At 34.1% G+C, this 12785-nt stretch overlaps 4 protein-coding genes across 4 annotated transcripts; 3 read left to right on the top strand and 1 right to left on the bottom strand.

Annotated features, from left to right (window-relative positions):
* Nucleotides 1-1642: 1642 nt before the first annotated feature.
* LOC123903243 (thaumatin-like protein 1b) lies at nucleotides 1643-2658 on the top strand. Its single transcript, XM_045953189.1, has 2 exons — nucleotides 1643-1779; nucleotides 1897-2658. The coding sequence occupies exons 1-2, from the start codon at nucleotides 1728-1730 to the stop codon at nucleotides 2577-2579; spliced, it is 735 nt and encodes a 244-aa protein (XP_045809145.1). The 5' UTR covers nucleotides 1643-1727; the 3' UTR covers nucleotides 2580-2658.
* Nucleotides 2659-6100: 3442 nt separating this feature from the next.
* On the top strand, nucleotides 6101-7060 carry LOC123903242 (thaumatin-like protein 1b). Its single transcript, XM_045953186.1, has 2 exons — nucleotides 6101-6237; nucleotides 6355-7060. Exons 1-2 carry the CDS (start codon nucleotides 6186-6188, stop codon nucleotides 7035-7037), a joined length of 735 nt encoding a protein of 244 aa, XP_045809142.1. The 5' UTR covers nucleotides 6101-6185; the 3' UTR covers nucleotides 7038-7060.
* A 1233-nt stretch (nucleotides 7061-8293) lies between these two features.
* Nucleotides 8294-10638, bottom strand: LOC123903240 (putative pentatricopeptide repeat-containing protein At3g11460, mitochondrial). Its single transcript, XM_045953184.1, has one exon. It carries the CDS (start codon nucleotides 10578-10580, stop codon nucleotides 8679-8681), a length of 1902 nt encoding a protein of 633 aa, XP_045809140.1. The 5' UTR covers nucleotides 10581-10638; the 3' UTR covers nucleotides 8294-8678.
* A 1029-nt stretch (nucleotides 10639-11667) lies between these two features.
* LOC123903244 lies at nucleotides 11668-12656 on the top strand. The gene is made up of 2 exons (XM_045953190.1): nucleotides 11668-11967; nucleotides 12363-12656. The coding sequence occupies exons 1-2, from the start codon at nucleotides 11851-11853 to the stop codon at nucleotides 12507-12509; spliced, it is 264 nt and encodes an 87-aa protein (XP_045809146.1). The 5' UTR covers nucleotides 11668-11850; the 3' UTR covers nucleotides 12510-12656.
* Nucleotides 12657-12785: the final 129 nt, after the last annotated feature.

The following is a 12785-nucleotide window of genomic DNA, read 5'->3' as shown; positions in this document are numbered from 1 at the left end:
AATTTCTGGCGGCCTAAGCCGCCAATAACTAGAAAAAAACCCTCAAAACATAAAAAATTAATATTTTATGGACTGTCTTATAACATAGTGGCGGGCTATACCGTCTAAAATTTTGTGAAGGCCACAACCGCCATTAAATTAAATGAAAGTAACATTTTCTAGCGGCCTTGACCGTCAAAAACGTGTGAGCATTTACTCTTTTTCTTAAGCAAGTATTTACTGACTGCCCAACTGCTACATCTCCATCAAATCTCCCTTTACTTTTACTTTCATTTTTCACAAAACCCTCACAAACTCTCCTTTCTCTCTCTAGCGTAAATCACCATCAAGCACCAACACCATATCTCCATCAAATCTTGTTTTTTTCTATAATGAAGAGAAGTTGGAAGCTAGAAATTAAAACTTGTGTGTTGGATCGAGAAGCTCGAGATGCAGAGATCCAATTGACTCAACAATGGTGAAACCTTTCCATGGGACACATCAACATGCAGAGATCCAATTGAAACTCAAACTTTCATCCTTAAAAATTCAACCTTCATTAGTCCCTTCTATGGAAGAGTATTTGAGTTTACTGAATTTGAGAGATAGGTATGTGAGTTTATTGAATTTGAGTGATGAGTTTGTTTTAAATTTCGTTTTGATACTGTGAGAGATGAATTTACTTAGTTTTCTGGGTGGTTGGGAAACACAAGACAAGATGGAGTTTGAAGAAGAGGATGGTTGAAGCATTAAAAATTCAACCTTCATTAGTCCCTTCAAAGTCCGACGAAGAAGGAGAAATTAAACTGGATCTCATTTGCATTTTTTTATTAAAAAAATGACAATAAAAAAAAAATGACTGAATGAAAATAAAGTAAAACAAGCATGTGATGAGTCAATCAGTCCTTGAACCCCGCACTGCACACTGCACGAGTAAACCACTTAAATGAATAAATAAAGATAGTGGCGGTCTTAGCCGCCATAAAATTCATATACAATTGTTAGGTAATTTTCTGACGGTTTTGCCCGTCAATAAATTTACCAACGAGTGTTTTATTGGCATTTTTGGCCGTCAGCTGGCCGCCAATAAATAATGACTTTTTGGCGGTTTTTATTAGTTTTAGAGGGTTTTTGGCCCTCAATAAATGATGTTTTTCTTGTAGTGAGTGAGTGGTGATTAAGATTTGATTGAGACTTTTCCAATCCATGGAGGCTAAGTTATGTAGAATTGTTCCATATAAGTACCATATTAAGTATTAACACTGCTCAATATTTTATTTTTAATTGACCAAACATAATTATTTGATATGGTTTTTTGTGTTTTTGGTATTGCGGAATTTGGTGGGATATAATTTTAGGGAGAAAACTCTCCTTAAATATAGGGTTATATGAAGAAAACTAAAGTTCTTGTTTTATTCATCATGCTTATGGCGCTACATAAAAAAAACACTAATCCTATCATAAATTCTAAACCAATCTTAAATATTCTAAACAGAAATATAAATAAAAAACCCTAATATTATTTTATTTCAAATATAAATCTAAAACTATATTTAAATATAAAATCTTCCAAAAAAAAATATTTATGCATTATTCCCAACCCTCGAAGCCTATATATATGTCAAGAAGCTAAGAACAACTTCATCAATCACTTGCAAAACAAACTACAATTGAAAACCAAAAACTCTCATCAATATCAATATATATTCACAAACCTGCAAAACAAGAATCACCTAAATCATATCCAAATGAAGATTACCCCTGTTGCTCTATGCCTTAGCTTGGCAATCCTCTTCTATGGTATATATAAATATTATTCAACTATGTTTTTCCATATTCATTTAGCTTTGTAAAATACATCTTCATGTGTTAACAAATTCATTTTGCTTATAATAATTATTTTGGTTTTCTTTGCAGCTGTTGGAGGAGCTAAGGTGACATTCACAAACAGGTGTGAATACACGGTATGGCCAGGAACTTTAACCGGAGACCAAAAACCTCAACTATCAACGACAGGTTTTGAATTGGGACCTGGGGCAACCACTTCAATCGACCTTCCATCTCCATGGTCAGGTCGGTTTTGGGGTCGAACAGGATGTTCCACCAACTTCGGAAGGTTCAGTTGTGATACCGCCGATTGTGCCTCTGGACAAGTGGGGTGCAATGGTGCTGGCGCAATTCCACCCGCAACACTTGTAGAAATAACGGTAGCATCAAACGGAGGACAAGATTTCTATGACGTGAGCAATGTGGATGGGTTTAATGTGCCCATGTCCGTAACGCCACAAGGTGGTAGTGGTGATTGCAAAACCTCGAGCTGTCCTGGAAACATCAATGTAGTATGTCCTGCTGAGCTTGAAGTGAGAGGTTCTGATGGAAGTACGATTGCTTGTAAGAGCGCTTGCTTGGCTTTAAATCAAGATCAATATTGTTGTCGTGGAGAGTACAATACCGAAGAAAAATGTCCACCCACAATCTACTCTATCATTTTCAAGAATCAATGCCCCGGTGCTTATAGTTATGCTTACGATGATAAGAGCAGCACTTTTACATGCTTTGCAACACCCGACTATGCCATCACCTTTTGTCCTTCAGCTTGAACTCCACCGTCCATCATGTTAAATTATTTATGTCTTTCCGAAATGAAATAAGTGCATATACGTGCACAAATTTGTGGTATAATATGAACCACAAATATGAATTTAAGATCAAATGTTTTCAATTAATATTGTATTATTTATAAATTATTTTATTGATAAAAATATTATTTTGGTCCTTCTGCTTATAACATGAGCTGCAATTTACTTTATTATTTTTTATTGTCTTTCAAACGAATGAGATCTAAATGTAGAATAACTGGTGTACAAAGTGTTTCATCAAAGAAGACTATGTTTCATGCACAAAAGACCTTTAAACTAGATGAAATGAATGTTAGAGTTCTTAGAGAGAAAAGTGAGAGATGAATTGAGAGATTAAGAGATGATAAGGGAAAGTTTATAATTGCATTAATGAGAGGACAGTTACATTGTTAGTTATATACAAAATTTCTGTTACTTGCACACTAAGCAACAACTAACTAACAAAACACAACTATTGTAACCGTAACTAACTCTCCTAAACTAACTTCTCTAACTGTCATAGACAGTTACTAACTGTGAACATCTGAATTGCACAGATGTTAAATCATCTTGCAGAACATTTGGATTATATTTCAAAAAAAAAAAAAAAACCCTTTAATTCAAATGTTTCAAACTTGGGTGGCTTAGTGAGAATGTCTGCTATTTGAATCTCTGTCCTGCAGTGTGTAAGCTTCAGCTTCCCCTTGCTTACTTGGTTTCTAAGAAAGTGGAATATGGTCTCAATGTGCTTACTTCTTCCATGTGCCACTGGATTCTTTGCAAGGCTTATTGCAGACTTATTATCAATCATTAGTTCAAATTCTACATTCTTATTCAGTTTCTTTTTCAATAGTAGTGACTGCAACCAAATTCCTTGACAGGTTGCATAGCAGGCCGAGATGTATTATGCCTCACAAGTGGACAAAGCAACCACAAATTGTTTCTTTGAGCTTCATGAGATTGGAGCATCAAATGTATCTCATAGTGCTTCTCCTTTCTACTTGGTCACCACACCAGTCAGAATCACAAAAACCAGTTAACTTGCTTTCATGCTCCTTTTGCTTTGGAAACAAAATACCATGATCAATTGTACCTTGCAGATACCTCATGATCCTCTTGACAGCTTGCATATGAACTAATTTGGGGCTTTGCATAAACCTACTAACCACTCCTTCACTGTGACAAATATCAGGCCTTGAATTGAATGCATATCTTAAGCAACCAACCATCTTCTTGTATAGAATATTGTCAACGTCTTTACCATCTTCATCAGCACCCAATATATATAGACCAGGGCGCTGCACCTAGCGTAGCCAGGCCTGCACCTTACGCAGGAGGCAGCAGCTCAACCTGGTTTCACAACTCCATTTGCGCCTAGCGCAGGAGGCAGACTTGAAGCCTGTTTTCTGAACATTAATTTCAAGGCAATTACAACATGCTGCAAGTCAAACAATTCTCTAAATTTGTTATATCATGATTTGTAATTAATATCATCCACTCTTGTATTGATACTTGAATCCTTTTAGTCATATTTGTCTTATAAGGCCCGTTTGGTGCACAGGATAACATAGTGATAGGACAGGATATAAAACAAGATAAGGATATGATAGGATAACGGCAGGATAACCGTTATACTCAGTTATCATATCCTGTGTTTGGTTCACACAGGATAACAAACATGATAACTATTATATTTTGTTTTTAATTCATACTTGCTGATAATAATATGATAAGATATATAACATATTTAAATGACAAAATTACTCTTGTAAAACAATTGTTATTTTTTTAAAATTATTTTGTAATTCTTTAAATTTTATAAATAAAAAATATAAATAAGTAATCAAATAACTTTATATAATTTCAAATAAAAATCATGAGAAAATAATCAAGTTTAATTTTTTATGTAAATCATGATCAAATAAATAACTCAATAATATATACATGTTAGATAAGCCAAATAAATATATGATATATCTCATACGTAAATAATAAAACTACTATTGCAGAAGAATTATATTTAATTTTTGATAAAATTTAAATTAATATCCCTATTTGTCAATTTTTTAATAATTATTTTACTTTAAAATATTGTAATTTTAGTAAAATTTTGATTTTAAAATATATAAATTACAAAATAACTCCTGTGAAAAAATCACATATATATTTAAAAATTAATTATTTTATTAATTTTATTTTATGTATTTTAAAATATATTTTATAAAATAAATCAGTAATTCTTTTTTCTTATCTTATTGCTGGTAACCCAACTCAAATTCAGGATAAAAATTATAACTAGAGAGACAGGATATGATAAGCTTCAGGATTAACTTATCATATCCTGCTGTATCACCAAACACTGGATTGCGGCAAGATATGATACAATTATCTTATTTTGTCTCTTATCCTGTGCACCAAACGGACCCTAAAATTGTGCACATTTTTTTCTATTGTTAAGTGTACAATCCAATTTAAAATCACGTATATAATCTTGTTCAAAAAAATCACGTATATAATCCAATTTAAATTGTTAAAATTGGATTACATAATTTTTTTTAATGGGCAAAAGAATAATGTTATAAATAAAGGACCCATGCTTGTTTTGTTTTTTTGACAAAATCATACCACAATTCTGCTAATATCTATTAAGAATAATTCAACAATATGATCTTGTCTGCTACAGCGTGGTTCAGTTGATAACTAACAACTGTCTGCTGGAGATTTTTTTACTTCCCCGCGCTTAAAATATATGTAAATTTAAAATAATCATTAATTGGACCATAGGTGACTAGAATTGGTAGGGAATATCACTGTTCAATCTCAACCTCTTGATGTCAGAATTTGCCTCTGAATCAACTTAGGCGGTCTAGTAGACTAGATACTTGTGATGAAAAAATATATATATATATATATGAGAGTTTAGCCACTAAATTACTTGACAAAATATTTGACAAAATATAAAATAATAAATAGACGCCGTGGATAGGTACTGGTGAGTGGTGATTAAGATTTGATTGAGACTTTTCCAATCCATGGAGGCTAAGTTATGTAGAATTGTTCCATATAAGTACCATATTAGCACTGCTCAGTATTTTATTTTTAATTGACCAAACATAATTATTTGATATGGTTTTTTGTGTTTTTTGTATTGCGGAATTTGGTGGGATATAATTTTAGGGAGAAAACTCTCCTTAAATATATACTTATATGAAGAAAACTAAAGTTCTTGTTTTATTCATCATGTTTATGGCTCTAAATATAGAGCGTACATAAAAAAAACACTAATCCTATAATAAATTCTAAACAAATCTTAAATATTCTAAAGAGAAATATAAATAAAAAAACCTAATATTATTTTATTTCAAATATAAATCTAAAACTATATTTAAATATAAAATCTTCCAAAAAAGATATTTAGGTATTATTCCAAACATTATTGACCCTCAAAGCCTATATATATGTCAAGAAGCTAAGAACAACTTCATCAATCACTTGCAAAACAAACTACAATTGAAAACCAAAAACTCTCATCAATATCAATATATATTCACAAACCTGCAAAACAAGAATCACCTAAATCATATCCAAATGAAGATTACCCCTGTTGCTCTATGCCTTAGCTTGGCAATCCTCTTCTATGGTATATATAAATATTATTCAACTATGTTTTTCCATATTCATTTAGCTTTGTAAAATACATCTTCATGTGTTAACAAATTCATTTTGCTTATAATAATTATTTTGGTTTTCTTTGCAGCTGTTGGAGGAGCTAAGGTGACATTCACAAACAGGTGTGAATACACGGTATGGCCAGGAACTTTAACCGGAGACCAAAAACCTCAACTATCAACGACAGGTTTTGAATTGGGACCTGGGGCAACCACTTCAATCGACCTTCCATCTCCATGGTCAGGTCGGTTTTGGGGTCGAACAGGATGTTCCACCAACTTCGGAAGGTTCAGTTGTGATACCGCCGATTGTGCCTCTGGACAAGTGGGGTGCAATGGTGCTGGCGCAATTCCACCCGCAACACTTGTAGAAATAACGGTAGCATCAAACGGAGGACAAGATTTCTATGACGTGAGCAATGTGGATGGGTTTAATGTGCCCATGTCCGTAACGCCACAAGGTGGTAGTGGTGATTGCAAAACCTCGAGCTGTCCTGGAAACATCAATGTAGTATGTCCTGCTGAGCTTGAAGTGAGAGGTTCTGATGGAAGTACGATTGCTTGTAAGAGCGCTTGCTTGGCTTTAAATCAAGATCAATATTGTTGTCGTGGAGAGTACAATACCGAAGAAAAATGTCCACCCACAATCTACTCTATCATTTTCAAGAATCAATGCCCCGGTGCTTATAGTTATGCTTACGATGATAAGAGCAGCACTTTTACATGCTTTGCAACACCCGACTATGCCATCACCTTTTGTCCTTCAGCTTGAACTCCAATGTTAAATTATTTAACTTAAATGTCTTTCTCTAAAATGAAATAAGTGCATATATATGCACAAATTTGTGGTATAATATGAACCACAAATATGAATTTAAGATTGAAAGTTTTCAAATCTATTTGTATTTTATTATTATTTATAAATTATTTTATTGATAAACATAGTATTTGGTTCATTCTACTAATGTCATGAGCTGCAATTTACTTTATTATTTTTTTATTTATGGTCTTCCAAACGAACATATACAAGGCAGAAGCTGCAAAAAATACTTATGAGATCTAAATGTAGAATGTGACCTTTAACATCGGTTCAATAACTGGTGTGCAAAGTGTTTCATCAAGACTATGTTTCATGCACAAAAAACCTTTTAATTAGGTGAAATGAATGACTCGTTGATGTTGTGGAGATTACAATTCGAAGAAAAATACTCATTCATTGGAGTTACCAATAGAGTAAAAAAAAAAAGGGCTGAATTATGACCCTTTTACATGTCTCTAGTAGCTTAAAAACTATAGATTTACGTTTCTAGGTCACCAATTCAAGTTAAATTATTGGTAGAATCGTTTTTGGGTTACCAACTGAGTTACACTTATGAGTTATGACCACAATTCTTTCCATAATAATAAAACATAGATTAATATAATAATAAAACATAAAGAATGCACTACATTTAGTTAGCTGAACCTTTAATTTAAATACATGAATCTTGAAATCAAAGTACTTTATTTCTTTTTCTCGACATAAAATTATAAAAATTTCAGTTGTGGAGAAATGACATTTAACACCACATCCATGATCCTGATCTCAATGGATTAACGAATAGATACAAGAGAAATTAAAAAGAGATATGTCGTAGTTACCTTTAAACATTCTTAGGCCTGTGGAATACATGCAATAAATCGGTATATGCTCTACTGCAAAATTTTCACCAGCATTGACAAATTGTCCCTCATTTCTCTTGATGTCCTCAGACCTCATCTATACACTGAAAAACACCTGATGATTTTTTTCTTTACAACATCAATTGGACTGGTTAATTTAATTGTGGAGTGGATAAAATTGGAGGTGATGTTGGCTACCAGCACAATTAAGGATGCTGGGTAAGGGACTGGGGGGACTCGTCGGAGTGTAAGGGAAGAAAGGTTGGCCACACTTTCCCTTGGAAGATACTTTCAAACGAATGATGTGGATAGGAATGAATGAACACAAATCAGAATGAGTTCTCATCCGTATAATTTACACAGCGATTTACTGAAAACTGAACCCTGTTTTTTCTCAATTATCATAACCAACTCTCTGCAGACACAGCATTGTTGCACTATATGCTACGGTAGCAAATGTTGAATGCCACCCATATATAGAGGGAGTCATTCACACTTCTCTCTTATTAGCAAAAAATTACAAATCCTGTGTTACAATTGCACTCTTCCTTTCAACATTCAAACATTTTCCTATAAAGGACCATGTTATGCATATTCTCAAAAATTTCTCAACATATCTCCTTTCAATCCTCGTCACTCACCAACAGATACAATCAACTAGGTGCGTGGGGTGGTACATCATTGTTGTCCATCAAAACACATCACAGTTTCAAGTAGTTTTGTGCTGCAATGTTTTTTTTTCTTTCTTTTCTTACCAGTAGTCCTTGCAAGAACAGACCCCATTCTTGAACCGGTGAAAGCGAGTGGCATCTCTAACAATAAATTGGCGATTGACAATTTTACTAACCAACTTAAAAAACACATGACAATCCAAACACACTCTCAGGTTTTTCATGATAGTTATATCTGTTCCAGGCCTAGTGTTCAATAGACTAAAAGCAATTGCTAATTTTTCACTATGCACACTAGCACCGACTAACGGTTCTTCGCTCTTGCCCTGACACTTGTGGTCTGACTGATGAATCTCGTTCACAAGAGTTTCCAATTCATCCAACATTCTATATATTTCCTTACTCTGGGGATGACTTGTATCCCCTGAGTAAAAAAGGTGCATTTTTCCTTTATATTCCACGTAGCTGCACCCGGGATCCTTTCTAAGCTTTCGATCCCTCATCATGACTCGAACTTTCAAAACCCCCTCTAAGTTTTTAGCATCAGAGTACACATTTGACAACAAAACGTAGTAACCTATATTTGTAGGTTCAAGCTCAATGACATGTCGAAAAGCCACTTCTGCTAGTTCTACATTTCTATGAATCTTGCAAGCACCAAGAAGTGCTCCCCAAACAGCACCATCGGGTTTGACCTTCATTGAATCTATGAGATACATTGCTTCCTTCAACCTACCAGCCCGACCTAAAAGATCAACCAAGCAAGAATAATGCTCAGGACCAGGCTGCAAACCATACTTCCTCTGCATATCATCAAAATATTGCAACCCTTTCTCAGTCAATCCAGCATGACTACAAGCCGAAAGAACACTCACAAAAACCGTTCTATCCGGCCTCACGCCAGATCTAACCATTACATCAAAAAGATCCACCGCAGTCTCACCTTCTCCATGAATCCCATACCCACCTATAATAGCAGTCCAAGACACAACACTCTTGCTCCTCTCATCCATACAATCAAAAACCTCGCGAGCACGTACCAAATTACCACACCTAGCATACATATTAATCAAAGCATTCATTAAAAAAGAATTCGAACGAAATCCAAATCGATCAATTTCCCTTTCCACCTCACGACCAATTCCTTGCGCACCAAGGTTCGCACTAGAACACAAAACACCAAGAAGCGTAACAGGATCAGGATTCACCCCATTTATCTTCTTCATCTCCCGATAAATCTCCAAAACACGTCTAGCATGACCGTTTTGCGCATAACCAGAAATCATAGCATTCCACGTAATCAAATCCTTCGCAGGCATTTCATCAAACAATTGACGCGCATATTCCACTTCCCCACATTTAACATACATTGTCAAAAAACTATTCCCAACTGACATATCCGAATCAAAACCAAACTTAAAACCACAAGCATGTAAACACGCGCCGATCCTTAACTGATCCGGAACCATAAAACCAGAAACTAAACCAATCATTGTAACAGAATTAACCGAAAACCGATTTTCACAACACATTTTCCGAAAAAGGTTAACCGCTTCATAAATCATGGAATTTGAAGAATAACCGGAAATCATAGCATTGTAAGAGATTGTAAGGTTAACAGGACTTTCGTCGAACACTTTGCGGGCAAAGTGAGGGAGAGAGGATTTAGAGTACATATTAATGAGGGATGATTGGGTATATGGGTCGGGTTGTGAACCGGTTTTGATGACATGGGAATGGAGCTGGGAACCGGTGAGGGGGAGAGAGAGGAGGGCGCAGGATTTGAGAAGAACAGGGAAGGTGAATGTGTTGGGGAAGAATGATGATCGGAGCATGTTACGGTATACGGTTAGAGCTTCTTGGAATTTTTTTTGCTTTGATAGCTCTCTTAGATAACAGTTCCATGCTGTTGTTGGGTTGTGTTTTTGTTCGCCGGGAACTGGCGGTGACACTGTAAAGTGACGGCGGTGCTCAGTGTTCATCGGTTGAAGTTAACCTTTCCTACACTAGTGTCATTTTTTAGTTCAGTGTTCATGGGTTTATTTTAACTTTTTTAAGCATATTTTTAGTTTAATTACCCAAATTTTTGGTATTTTTGCTTTTAATATTTGTTCCAAAATTTTGATTTTTTAAGAAATCAAGATAAAAAATTAAAACATTCAGAATTTTCTCTTTCTTAATAAAGAGAAAGATATCTTTCAATTTTATTTTTCTCTTAAATTTTCTCAATAGTTACATTTTAACTATATTGATCAACTTTTTTGCATTTTTTTCTCATTAAAATTTTATCACATATTGTCCCCGTGACCATAACTCAATTGGCACGGACATTTCACTTATTCACTTAATTTCACTTATCAGTAGTGTCTCATATTGGATGGAAGAGTGGATGTTGAGGAATATATAAGTGAGATGCTTCATGTACTTAAAGTTTTGAGTTAAGATGTTTTGTTCAAATTCTACTTTTGTGGTTGATCAAAGCTCATATGTGATGATCTTCAAGTTTTTCTCATGACTCAACGATGGTATCAAAACTGATTGTTTGACAACTCTTTGTATCGAAAATCTTCTTGACAATTGGTGGTCACACAATATGTCATGTTGATGGAGCACCAATGACGGTACAATCTATGTGGCGGAAAAAACTTTCGTTTGAAGAGAAACATACGTAGATGAATGAGATGAACTCACACTTGAAGACAAGATTTTTGATATATCAATCTAGTAAAAGTTTTACATTAGACAAAAAAATGGATGTTGAACAACATATAAAAGAGAAGACTCATATACTAAATATTTAAAGTTGAACTATGTCTAATTTTATTTGTATGGTTACTTTTAGCTCAAAATGACAAAACTCCGTCATAGTAAGTGTGTATTATTTATTGTGTGGAGAATGTGAGTAGTACATTCGGCACAAACACATTCTATTTAGGGCTTTGTAGGTGGAAACAACTAACAAGGCCTATTAATAGTATTGATTTTAATTTTTGATAGAATTAATGTATATTATTACCGAAAGTTGAGCAAGTCTGAACAAGTATATCGGCTAGTTTAAGAACAAGAAGACTATAACAATCTCAGAATTCGGACCACTACCACGCGTCAATGAAAAACGAACAACCATTTTTGGCTTTGATTTCTTGATTATGTTTTCAGTTATTGTTTCTTAATTTCTATTCTTTTTTCTCCCATCGTTATTCCATAATATCAAGATTAAAGTGTACCAAGAAAGCTACAAAAAAAAAAAAAATGGCAGACGAAACGTTTCCATCTGCAGATCTTGCTGGGGAACTGAATCCTGGGAAAAATACTCATGTTGAAGTTGATCCTATATCTTCTGAGGTTGCTTCCACCAAGGAAATGAAGGTACCTGCATATTTCCATTGGTTTTTTATTCTATGTAGCACCAAAACTTCAAATTGAAAGTGTGTCCAACGTTTGACACCGACACATGTAATTGCAATCAATTAATTCATTTTCACCGATCTTCAGTGACCATGCATGTGTCCGTGCTTAATAGATTTTTCTTCTATGTATGTAGCACATTTCATGTGTCTGAACACTGACACGATGGCGACACATGTCATTATATTCAATTATTTTCATTTTTAAATTATTACGTGTCGTGTACGATGCATGTGTCTATGTCAATGTTCATAGATTTTCTTTCATTTTTTGATGGAATTATTTATGGTACATGTTTTTATGGTACATGTTTGAAGATCTAATATACCTTCTTTTTTCTGGTGCAATTATTAAAGGAGGAAGCTGCAGCCAATCAAAAGAAAAAGGACATTGAAAGGAAGGAAAGTTTGGAAAAACTAAAATCAGCAATTATAATTTCAGGCATAGTTGTGGCTCTGGTAGGAGCAGCATTTGCCATAACCAAAAAATTAAGAGAGAAATGATCCTACATTCCTCAACACTCGAGAGTAGTAGAAAATTTATAGAAATTATCTTCTATATTTGTCTTAATACAAGACTTCTTTTTGTATGACTTAGTTCCCATACTCTCTGGGATTTTTGGTTCTCAAATAAGTACCCAGCACATCATGTAGTAGAAATATTTATAAAATGATAATCATAATCATATACCTTTTTCAAATTTCACTATGTACCTTCATATCTCAATACTATTTATGAAGTGATAATCAATACTCTTTGGTTGTGAAAAAAAGTTAGAT

This window comes from Trifolium pratense, linkage group LG1 (genome assembly GCF_020283565.1).
Source record: "Trifolium pratense cultivar HEN17-A07 linkage group LG1, ARS_RC_1.1, whole genome shotgun sequence".
NCBI classification, from domain to species: Eukaryota; Viridiplantae; Streptophyta; class Magnoliopsida; order Fabales; family Fabaceae; genus Trifolium; species Trifolium pratense.
The sequence above is the reverse complement of the archived record's forward strand: the minus strand, read 5'-3'. Positions and strand labels throughout refer to the sequence as shown.